This window comes from Melospiza georgiana, chromosome 4 (genome assembly GCF_028018845.1).
Source record: "Melospiza georgiana isolate bMelGeo1 chromosome 4, bMelGeo1.pri, whole genome shotgun sequence".
In the NCBI taxonomy this organism is placed as follows: domain Eukaryota; kingdom Metazoa; phylum Chordata; class Aves; order Passeriformes; family Passerellidae; genus Melospiza; species Melospiza georgiana.
Window position 1 is genome coordinate 56976828 of NC_080433.1, and position 12630 is coordinate 56989457.

The window sequence follows — 12630 nt, forward strand, 5'->3', positions numbered from 1 at the left end:
GTTAACACATATTTCAAACAACGAACCCTCATTACCAATCTGGAGATGCCCCACTTCCGAGACAGCATTCGTTAGCTGAAGAAAGGACAAATAAATGCCCAAGGTTGCTAAGTGAGTTAGGGACTACGCAGCTCTTGTTACTAAAAGAAGCCTGCAGTTGTTAACTCCAGGTGAAAATCCTGGAAGAGCCAGCAAGGAAGCACCCCTTAAAAGCTGTTCTTCAGGCTGTATATCACAGCCATTCCCATGTTTCTCGGTACGACTTCTCAAGATTCCAGACATTGAACTAGATGTAGGCACCATTTCAGAAAGAAAATTGAAAACGTAGAATTATGTGAAGTTCTGACGTGCTAACATTCACCCAATACTAACTTAACCGGAAAGAAGTACCCCAAACTATCCTCAGAAATCAACACCAAACTACCACCCCCAACTGCAATGTCAAAATCTTTTGACTGCAAAGACTTCCGAGTAAGAATAATTGAAGCTTGGGACACACGAATGCTTCTACAACTGTACTTGCCCAAAGGCAACTACAGCACCTCTTACTAACTCCAGCAGGTCTTAAAAGCAGCAGATGAGCATTCAGTATCTATTTGATAAAATGCATCCAGTGTAAAAACACTCAAACTTGTAGCTTCTGGCCAACTTATTTCTTACATTTACAATACACTTTGGGTCAGTTACTGGGGCAGAGAAACACCACTGAGGACAGCAAATTCCAGCAGTATTTTAGATCTGTACAAAGAAAGGCACAATCCTCCCTGCTACCAGTTTTCTCAGGCTTGCAGTAAAAATCTGACTTCTCAGAATTTCTCACATCCTTCTGTATTAACAGGAGCTTCTTTAACCTGTGGCTACTGCATTACTGGCTTATCAATGATATCCTTTTCCCCTCCATTAGTCATATGCCCCATCTGCATTCCAGCTTTATTGCTATTCAGATTCTTTCTCCAACCCCTCCACTTTGTGCCAGCCCTACAGAGGTTCACCTTGGATCCATTATTTCTATTAACAACAACACTCTCACTATAGAGAATGACAAAACAGGCAAGTTTGGAAAGGAACATGGGGAACCACACTGGTTTTGCATGGCCATGTTTAGGTAGTAGGGGGTCACAGGGGTGATTTCTGTGCAAAGGCACTAGAAGCTTCCCACATGTCTGACAGAGCCAATGACAGCCAGCCCCAAGATGAACCTGCCATTGGCTAAGGTCAAGCCCATCAGTGATGGTAGTTGCAGCTACAGGACTACTATTTGATGATGCAGAAAAACCCCCTCTGCAACAGCAATTGTGCCAAAGTGTGTTAGACAACATGAGAGAACAGCTGTGGAGATCCCCAGGCCAGTGAAGAAACAAGGGGGAGAAGGTGCTCCAGCTGCCAGGGCAGATTCCCAGGCAGACCACAGTGAGTCAGGCTGTCCTCCTGAAGCCAACACAGCTCCATGGTGAAGCAGAGATCCACCTGCAGTTCACAGAGAACCCCACACTGGGTTGAAGGGGAGTGTGACCCTGTGGGGAGCTCATGCTTGTGCCCTACAGGGACCCACAGTGGAGCAGTCTATTCCTGAAGGACTGCACCCCATGGGGGGAGAGGGGGGAACCCGCATTGGAGCAGTTAGTGAAGAACTGCAGCCTCTGGAAAGGACTCAAGTTGAAGAAGTTCATGGAGGACTGTCTCTCTGGAGGGAGGGCTGGTTCCTGATGCAGCCTGGAAAGGCTGCTGGCCTCCCTTGCTGCAAGAAAAGACTGAATCTAGAAATCTGTAGGTGTCTTCACCAAGTATTATGTGCACAGTTTCTCACACAGTTAAGAAATCATGCCATATGCAAAACAGGTGACAGTGGAGTAGCCAGAGCACAGAAAGCCCCATTTTCTGCAGACCTTTTGAAACGAGCTGAGGTTTTTCAATACAGTAATGAAAATAATGTAGTTAAACCTGTATTTCTATATTCAAAAAAGACTATTTTCAGGAAAGATGAAGGCATGGAAGGCTCATCTGAATTTTTTTTTAAGAAAAGCCCCACCAAACTTTTAAGTAGAACACATATTCCCATATATACTACAGCCCATCTTAAAAGAACTGAAAATCCTTTCCCAGAGGTATCTCTCTAAGTCCCACTTCCAGGGACTATGGCTCTATAATAGATGAAATTACACCATTTGGATCAGGATAAAAACTAGAAGTAATTGATCAGGTATTAAACCTGCTAATATCATATAATTCATTTCATGCCAGTGATACCCCATTGTCATATCTAACTCAGATCTCACAACAGCCCCATTACCTGATAATTCTTATTTCTGGAACAGGGGAATTAAAATTTTCAACTACACACTTCCCCCCCCGCCTCCAGAACAACAAAATGACAGCACATGTGTTCAAAAGGAGAAATCTGCAGCTCAGATACCTGTTAGGCCTTCAAGGCTTTGTAGCCTTGCTACCTACTAACAGGTATCAAAACTGTAGTCTGTACATAAAGATCCAAAGCAACATTTGTAGCACTTTACAGTGTGTATTATTACATTTGTAGTAACACAGGAGTTTTATTTGAAAAAGACAAACTGAAGCTTTTGCAGAACTGGTGAAATAGAGAAGGCAAATGCAAACAATCATCTGCTCATGAAGAAGTGATAGCTTTGGGAAACACCTGTAAGGGTTCAAAGACAACAAAAGATAGAAGAATAAATTGTACATTTTAAGTCTTATCCTTAACAAGGCACTTGGATGAAATAAAAGATAAACCAAACACATGCTGAGGGTAGTGGAGAATACAGTAGAAACACACGCTCACTCTTTCTCAATTTAGGAATACACATACCCTGTAAGACCGGTGCAATACAACAATAGCCCAAAATGCTCTTTATTAGTTGTAATTGGCTAGCAGGAATAATTAAGGGTGATGTCTTACAAAAGGCACAAGTCAAATTTAAAGAGCAGGGCAAATCCCAAAGCACAGAAGAGAGACACAGGACAAACAAGTCATAGCCTATCTTAGACAGGAAAATTAAAAAAAAAAAAAATCTTGCAGTTCCTTCAGATCTCCACAGGATCACCCAAGGCCCTAATTTTACACAACAGCCTACAGACTCAGAAAAGGCCATGGTATGAATAATCATCCCTATGAAGACAAGTTAGGTATCCAATGACAGCTCCAAGTAGGAACCTCACTGCATCTTTAAGCAACCAGGTATCCCACAGGATTTGGCCCGAGGTCCAATTCACTCAATCCTCATCATCCCAATTTGCACTACTGTAGGAGGATAACAACAGCAGCAGGGCTGCAAAGTTTACCTGCTTAATACATGCAAAGCTCTTTAGCATTCTCCTCCAATCCCCTCATGGATGTGCAAATCATCCTATTCTTACTGTTCTGGGATAATGACTGCAATTTGATGGCTTGCAGAAGGAGGCCTCTCAGCAGGGACGTTTTCATATGAAGGCTCCCTTAGGAGCTGGTGGGGGTAAGAATTCTGAAAGTGTAGCTCAAGGGCCACACGTTGAAGGAATCTTTTTCTTTACTTCCTGCCCTATCACTACCATATTGTGACACCTTGTCAGAGAATTTGAAAGAGGCACTGCAGCAACATGAAATTGAATAAAGGATATTAAAATGCTTCATCTAAGCCCGAGTTTGGAATCCAAGAAGGTAAATGCAATTTCATTTTTTTAAAATGATATGGTATGTTAAAATACTCTTTGTTCATTTGGCTCTTTAAATGTCCTCCTCATGCAATGCAGTTTCTGACTGACCAATTAATGAAAACAGCTTAAAGTGGTTACTCCAAGACCCTTGCTTCTTGTGAGTGGTTTATGGAATTTTGAACACTCTACTTAAACAGTACAGGATGCCGAGGATGCTGCTGGCATAAAGCCTATGTTTAACTCATAAGATGTTCACATGTGTGTTTGAAATTATGACTATAAGCACCAGAAACAGGTGATCCATAAGATAATTCAAAAAGACCAGCTTCTTCCAAATGTATTTTGGACATCATCTCCTGAAGTTCAGACCTTTGACTCCCTTCTGCAAAACTCACTTTATTATAATGCTCACACTTGAAAAAAAAAATTACCAGCAACTATCATGCATTACTTTTTTCTCTGCTAAGTATTTTACACCAAAGCCGTAATAATTTAGTTAAATACTGATAAAACTTCTCTGGAGCAGATTTTGGTTCAACTGCAAGAGCTCCAAGTTAAGCTTAAAAGGCCTCCCACTGACCAGATCTTTTCTTCAAATTGATGGAAAAAGAGTTTGAATTTTTGTTGTCTCAAATGTCAATATCTACTAGTGACAGGAAATGCATCTCTTGAAATAAAAGCTACATTCAGTGTCCTTTGAAGTGGCTTTGTTAATGCAATTAGTCACTTAAATGGGGAAGTAAGGGCTAAGAAGCAGAATCTTTTGAAGGGCAGAAACTTTATGAGCAGTTGAAATAATTCCACTTAAATAATGCAAAAGTACATGTAGGAAACAGTCTGTATAACATGCCTGGCCACTCCCCCTCCACTACCAAGACGAGAAACCCCAAACACCTTCCCCCAACAGAAACTCCCAAAAGACATTAGGTGTCAAAGTTCTAGTACTGCCTGTGAGCCAACCCATCACTGAGCAACTGCATTTGAACTGTATTTTGAGCTGATTAGAGGAGGAGTGGTGTGTCTATAAAAGCTGATGTTCCTTCCACAATACATGCCCTGTTAGTTTAGGATCAATTCTAAGTTAGTATGAAGGACCACAGAACTATTTTTTAAGTACTTCCTTTTATATACTTTGTTCATGCTGATAGAATGTTCATTTTCACTTCTGGTAGATGGTGGTGGTGGTGAACACAGCTTATCCCTTCTGACCCCAGTTTGGGAGCAGAATAAAACAGAAAAAAAACCCCAACTTATGTTGTTTTTGCCTCTGGCCTCATCACTCTGTAGGATGTTCCTGGCATTGAAGGACGAAAGGAGGTAAAACAATTGCAGTAACAACAAAACACATGAACACCCAATGCAATTCTCTAAGACAAGCAGAAAACAGCAGTAACAATGACTGGAATAGCACCTAAGTTTTAATCTTCTCCTTTCTAGGCTCTAGAGGGAATTCCAAAGGTTAAGACACTAGACAACTTTCTGAAAACTCAGAGACCAAGTTTCACACACCCATTCAGGTTTATGTTTTTAGACTCTTTTTGTTTCATTTTGAAAGAAAAATCTTCCTTCCAAACTATTCAGAATTTTTACAGATGCTTACTGAAACCTACAAAAACGTAACTAGTTTGAATTCACTTACACCAACTTCCTTTTTTCCCAACATACCTGGTTTAGTAAGCAGATCAAAACCAGTTACAAATGTTTTACTGTGGGATTACAAACACCTTTTTAAGTGGAGAAAATATTAAGAAAAAATTTGTAGTGAAAGACCAGACCAAGAAAAAACAAGCTGCTATGCCTTCTACGTTGTCTGCATTCTTACAGCAAAGTACTACTATAATCCTTTAAATAGATGTGATGAAACTCTTAATAGAGGTGAGTATCCCTAAGGAAGCAGATTTCAGGCATAATATAAGTATCATAGTTCAATGGGAAATGACTTTTTAGAAAAAATGAAACAAGATCTTCACAATTCTCTTGATTGTGAAAAATAGACATGTATCTCTCTGCAAGAGAAAAGATCTTTATCAACATAAAATTTAAAGTGATACTGAAAATATTTTAAACCCTGCCAACCCCCAAAACACATCTGCATTATAATTTTAAATACAAACATATGATATATAATCAGAATTTATTTATATTCACCTCTGAACAGGTAAAACCAAAAAACCGAAACTAGTAATTAGTAAGCAATAATCACAGTTTTATGCCAAAAAATGAAAAGCAGCTTTGACAAGATTTTAGATCCACATTCTATACCAACAATGAATTTCAAAATAAAACCCTAAGATACTCTTAAGTAAAGTTATTAAAAGTGAAAACAGTTTTTTTTAGATCAAAGTACATACTAGATACAATTACCACAGATATGATGAGAAACAATACTAAACTTAAATTCAGGCTCTCTTTGCTACTAATTTAATTACACATAAGAAAAAACCAAATCCAAGCAATGTTACCACTCCCATTTTTACTGATCTTTTTTCCAAGGTGGCTGCTTTTTCTGGAACTTTCGCTTGGTTAGGTTTATTCTTTTCTTCATACTGAGACAGATGTTAAATCCATGTAAAAAGTGCAGAAAAAAAAAGTTAGTGTCAAAGCTTTTTAAGTAGATTATAAAGCACCCATTCATAAGAATCTGCATGCATCTAGGACTGACATTACTTCTTTCTGTCTCTGTCCTACTTAATTTGAAATAAATGTGTGTAAATGTTCACCTTATCTGATGTTCAATTATTCTGAAATATATATTAGTAAAACAAATTGTTCATTTACAAACGTAATTACTCAGGAGTAAACCACTGCTATTATTAGATGCTACAAAAATCTAAGAACAAACAATTGAACCTTGACTGTCAAATGTTTTAGTTAGAACTTCTGCCATTTAATTACAAAAAAACCCCCTGTTTATTGAAAAAGAAAGTAAACATTTAACAGATTAGACTTATTCAAAATTACAGGGAGAGTGGAAAGCACCAAACAAGTGCCTTCTCAAATACATGTTGAACCTGAGTGGAGCCTTGTCATAAAGGACAGCAGGGTTAGGTTCTGATTTCCTACCTTAGTTACAATGCTTGGAAGGCTGTCTCTTTTACCATACTTTCAAAAATTATATGCTAAGACATTTATTGCTGGAAAAGTCTTGTCATGACTAAGACAGCGAACAGTACTGAAAACTTCAAGGGAATTTATACAAACATTTTATGTAAGAGGTTAAACTGTGTTGCTTAGATTCACAGGTTCACAATAAACACTTGGGTGCTCTGCATTCAAAAGTGCTCCATCACAAATTAAGTAGCACAAAAATGTCTTGTATTACAGTATTCATAAGTGAAATTCATAAAATATAACAGGATTTTACAAAGAAGGATTTTCTTTCTTGAAGTAAGGAGAAGGCTGTTTCACACAGGATACAGACACTGTGCTTTGTCTTGACAGCTATAAAAACCTTACATCCTTACATACAGATAAAGTCAAGTGGCACCAAACTTGGAATCCTCCCAGCCCTCATAACTGGCCTGCATATATAGGAGGCAAATATATACACACATGTGATGATTGCATATGCAAAAAAAGGAATAAATAGCTAATAAGTTCTTTGCCACAGTTGCTACCTCTTAATATATTTGGTGCTAAGTGATTTATTGGGAGAAGGCTGTTCTATTACATTAAATTTACTTAAACTACAGGAAATTGCATTAGTAGCATTATACTCAAGGTCTGAGTTCCACATGGCTTCGTTCAGCAACAGATTCCTTTCTGACACTGATGCTCCATTTACCCTACCCCAGCGGCCGTTCATTTTACCAGCCTATTACTTAAAATGACCCCATCTGACAAGAGAGTGTCACTATGTTGGCTTGAGAATGACTGATGTGGTGCTAACATCTAGCCTTGACCTCTCCCACCCTCTTCTTTTGTCACTCTACAGAGTTATCTGGGATGCCTCCCATTCAATCCATAAAACCTTAGTATCTTCCTTGTGAGTCAATAATTCCAAACAAAAGATTCCTTAATTAAAAAGTAAGAGTGTAAGTATTCAGCATGGCCTCTATGCCACGGTGGTTGTCCAAGAGTACAGGGATACATTCCAATTAATTCCTTTGTGCAGTAGAAAGAAAAAAGTAGATTATGCTTTCTTTTGGAGATTTTCCACACTTCCGTGGAATATTAGAGATTATTTCTCTTCCACCATGAAAAGGTAAAAGGGGGAGAGATCGATGCAATGTCCAAGCTAAGGCTGAACAGCCTTTGGCAGACCATGGTATGAAACATTTCCCTGACATATGTCATATTTGAGGTTGCATCAGAAACTCGTACACAGTATTTAACAGCCTCACTCACACACACCCACCTCCACCACGAGGTCCTTCAGTTTGTGAACTTCTTCTTCCAACTTTTTAACACTGCAAATCACATCTTTACAGACTTCAATATAGCATTCAGTTGGTGCCCACGGCAGTGCCATCTGTTAATAATTACAGTTATTTGCCATAATTACATTGTAGATTTTAATATAGTATTCTACAGTTCATGTATTACAAAAGACAGTGCCAGAAAAGGTCTATAATTGCATTTATGCTGGGTTTTAATTGCATAATTTATGCACAATAAGCTACGACTCCCTAGCAGCCTTTGTTGGAAACTTCTGTCACCTTAACTCTCCTATCAGTAGAAACATGAAGAAACAAATCTATCTCGTTTAGTTGTATGGCCTAACTCTTTGAAATATATTATTTTTAAGAAGTGTCCTTTAGAGAAAGAGCACTGGACAGCTTTCTAAAACTATGTAACAACCAAGATGGTTGATGAATATTCATCATTTTTATTTTACAAGGTGGAATAATGCACTCTAAATCAATCTTCTATTTGGCGGAATACCTTGTGAGAATTTTTGAGGAAATGGTTATTCATGGTCTGCACAGGAATGATGAGCTTACTACACTCTTTATTCAACTTCTGAAGAAACTTGAGCAATTCATCTTCACTAGAAAAATAAAATTGTTATTTGTCAAATGCTGTAACTTCTTGCAAGCTGAATATCACATACGAATTTTCAACACTGGCTAGTGAGTTAGACATGCAGTTTCATAACATACAAAAAACCCAGTATCATTTTAAAAGTTAGTAGGTGTGAGATATTTAACATCTTAGCAAGTTGTTGGGGTTTTTTTCCCCCTTGTTTGTCCCATCCTGTGCCTCCCCTGCCTTATTGCTGAATGACAATATTCCTGACCTGCAGCTTACATTTTTGAGGTAGATGTGAGGGGAAAAGTCTGGTTTGTACTTTGGAGCTAGGAATGAAATGACTAGGTTTAGGGTAACATAGTCTCCCAAAAGAGTAGAAGAAAATAAGAATTCAATAATACTGGCTTGGCCCTTGGATATGGAAACATATACCTCAGAGCCTAAAATATCTGAAGTCAACTCTCAAAATTAGCTTGACCCATGTCTCCAAAAAGTGGACAGAAGGATAGAAAAAAATTAACAGATGATTTTCAGCTTTAAGTTTCTAAAGCTTCCACATGACACTGACTCAGCTTTACTGGAATGTCAGAGAATTTTAGTCATAAGTCATGGTGCCAGCCAGAAACTTGCTGCTGCTCACCAGGCAGAAGCAAAGAGGGCAAGGAAGATGATCATCCAATTGCTTTTACTGAGTGAGCTCTCAAACCCTGAAACTCCTGAGAAGTGTCTGTATCTCCAGCAGGAAAGTTTCTGCTAACTCTAAGATATGTGGGTCAACAACAGGCAGGGCCAAAACAAGAGAAAATTACAAGTTCCTCCTGCAGAGCTTCTTGTTCTGCAGAGCCATAGTATCTGAATAAACTAACTCAGACTCCAACATTCCTCCATTCCCTAGGCAATCAGCTATTAAATGCAGACATATAACTAAATGCAACATACCCATACCACTTGCTTCTTTCCTCTGAGGTCAAAAAGGTATCCACAAAATTTGTCAAACAGATAAACTAAGCTACACACCAATGCAGTGCATGTATCCAAATGGAGATGGAATTTAGGCCATTGAATGCCATAGAGTGCTTTCCTTCAACTCTGGGCACAGGATCATTACTGAGTAAAATTTCTGCCACTGCTCAGGATATCTGTGATTTGCAATAGTGCTGAACTGCTAAGACTTTAACATTTAACACAGAAACATGAAGAAACATTAATGGGTATGCTGGAGGTTTAAAACCAGTACTGGACATGGTTTCCGTGACGATGGAGAAGTAAAAATGCTAATTAGTTTGTTTTTATAAAATAAACTATTGCTTGTTTCAGAACAATGTAACTGAACTGAGTATTTTAGGTAAAGAGCCCAAACACTAAACATCTGGAGATAGTCTAAAAGCTTCTTCCACATTACTACAGTCAAGCCATAGTCATAAATACTTTCTTCTACTTAGATAACTTTTTAGCTGGCATCTTTTGTGTTTCATTACAAAGGAAATTATCTTTCAGAATTCTGGAAGGATTCTTGGCAAATAAAAAGTATTTTTCATAGGCTTGAATTAGGGAGGGGGAAAAAGAAAAACATTTGTTCTATTATACTATTTCACTACACCACAGTTCTTAAAAAATTCCCAATTTTCATAGAATTTTATACTTGTTGAGGTGACATGCTCTTATATTTAGAAATGCAAATAATGTTTTCAAAAAATTATCACCTTAAAAAGGAATTAATGGCTGTCAAAACATCAGTGGCTACACAGTGCTGGACACTCCGTAAGTTTATAATCAATCAGTTCAAGATTTTCTACTATGTTAGTTTTTCTATGACTTGATGACTGATTCTCCTTCTCACAGAATGACTTTGAACAAGTGGGAAGTAAAATCTTTATATAATAGCATGTAAACATAGCCTAAGATTTTAGTCTAAAGGTCAGATGCCTAGAATACATGTCAGGCAATTTTCTAGAAAACTATGCAGTGCTTGCTATACCTGAAATGCTGTCATATTTTGCGTACCTCAATCTTTAATTAATCAATTATTTTCTGGTTTTGAGAACTACATATGATCTAAACCCACACTATACTAGGAGTAAGATATGTCACTGGTGTGTGAGACTGCACCAGATACTGTGTGGGTATTTCATTGTATTTGGCCACACACAGTGAATGGATAATTTTCTTGTATTTCTCTACTTACTCTCTCAGTTCACATTTTTAAGATGCTCTGCTTGAATGTATGTACTAACCACTACTGTGGAACAATCTGAAAAAAAAGCATACACTTTAACACAAAATGCCTAAAGCTTAAACTGGGAAAAGTCACCTTAAACTGTAGCTAATTTTTGCTTGCTGAAGAGTCAACATCCATTTCCAAAGGCACCCAACAGATCCCTGGTCCACCACCTCAGCTCAGCAGCAAAGCCTCTATTTTAATACAAATGGCTCAAGTGCTGTTAGAGCATTTATGGTGTATCTGTATCATACTGATTTATATCCTCCTGCATGCTGGAAGTTTAGTAATTCAGTACTGCAGCACATGTACACATTTGCAAGATTCTTTTCTGAAAGTACACAGTTGTATTGATGGAGAATTAAAGAACCATAGAATATCTGGATTGGAAGGGACCTTACAGATGATTTAGTTCCAATCCCTCTGCCATAAATAGGGACATCTTTCACTAAACCAGCTTGCTCAAAGTTCCATTCAAACTGGCCTTGAATACTTCTAGGAATGGGACACCCACAGCTTTTCTGGGCAACTTATTCTAATACCTCACTACCTTCACAGCAGAGAGTTTCTTTCTTACATCTCATGTAAACGTGCCCTCCATCAGTCTGAAGCCATTCCCCCTTGTCCTATCACTACATGTCCTTGTAAAAAGTCTTTCTCCAGCTCTCTGGTAGACCCCTTTTAGGTGCTCTCTCCTCCAGGCTGAACACCCCCAAGTCTCTCAGCCTGTCTTCATAGGACTGGTGCTCCAGCCCTGTTGTTCATCTTTGTGGCCCTCTCCTGAACTCGCTCCAGGCTGATGTCCTCCTTATGCTGGGGGTCCTCGAGCTGGTTGCAGTAGTCCAGGTGGAGTATCACGACAGTGAACAGACAGGGAGAATCCCCTCTCAACCTGCTGACCACTCCAGCTGCAAGTGCACATTTGTTGTGTCATGCAGAGCTTCTTCCAGGAGCTGAATTTGATGATCCTTGTGGGTCCCTTCCAACTCATGATATTCTGTGTTTCTGTAATTTTTGTCAGCCAACACTCCCAAGTCCATCTCCTCAGGGCTGCTCTCAATCCACTCTCTGTCTAGCCTGTACTGGTGCTTGGGGCTGCCCTGATCCAGGACACTTACACTTGGCCTTGCTGAATTTCATGCACCCACCACTCAAGGCTGTTGTCAAGGTCTGCCCTGGGTGGTATTCCTTTCCTCCAACACAGCACACAGCCCTGTGTCACTGGTACACATACTGAGGGTGTACTCAATCCCAGTCTCCATGCCTCCAGCAGAGATGTTAAACAGCACCAGCCCCAACACCAACCCCTGAGGAGTGTCACTTGTCCTCATCTGGACACAGAGCCGTTGCCCAACACTCTTGGCCAGTGTGAATGTTCAGCCAATTCCTGATCTCTGAGTGGTCTCTGAATGAAATCTCCTCACAGACCAGAAGAAACATCAAAGTCCTCTATCAGGACATGAGCTCTCTGCTCTTCCAGCCCATCACAGCTGTTCAAGAGCTTCCTCAAATGCCTTGCACATCCTCCCAAGTCTGAGAGCTCCAACTTTGCATTGTGATGCAAAAACATTCCTAAAGCAGGCCACAAAGTCTCTTTTTCATAAAGACAGTAAAGGTACCAGCACAGCACCAGCACTGGGAGCAATCAATGTTTGAATGACTGGGAGTGGAATACATACTGGACAGTCTCATGGAGCTGGGACTCTAAAGACAACACCATGGCAGGCTCACATGACCTGACTGCTAATGCACAGTGTCAGTGCAGTTCAGCTTCCTCCAAAGCAGAGACATGT

At 39.3% G+C, this 12630-nt stretch overlaps 1 protein-coding gene across 1 annotated transcript in view; it reads right to left on the bottom strand.

The window, feature by feature from the left end:
• Positions 1–5720: 5720 nt before the first annotated feature.
• Positions 5721–12630, bottom strand: part of ASZ1 (ankyrin repeat, SAM and basic leucine zipper domain containing 1) — a 36100-nt gene continuing 29190 nt past the window's right edge. The window contains exons 11-13 of the mRNA XM_058022835.1: positions 8533–8638; positions 8006–8119; positions 5721–6194 (exon numbers count right to left, since the gene is read on the bottom strand). Of these exons, the coding sequence (XP_057878818.1) occupies positions 6048–6194; positions 8006–8119; positions 8533–8638 (367 nt within the window). The 3' untranslated portion in view covers positions 5721–6047. The remainder of the gene's footprint in view (positions 6195–8005; positions 8120–8532; positions 8639–12630) is intronic.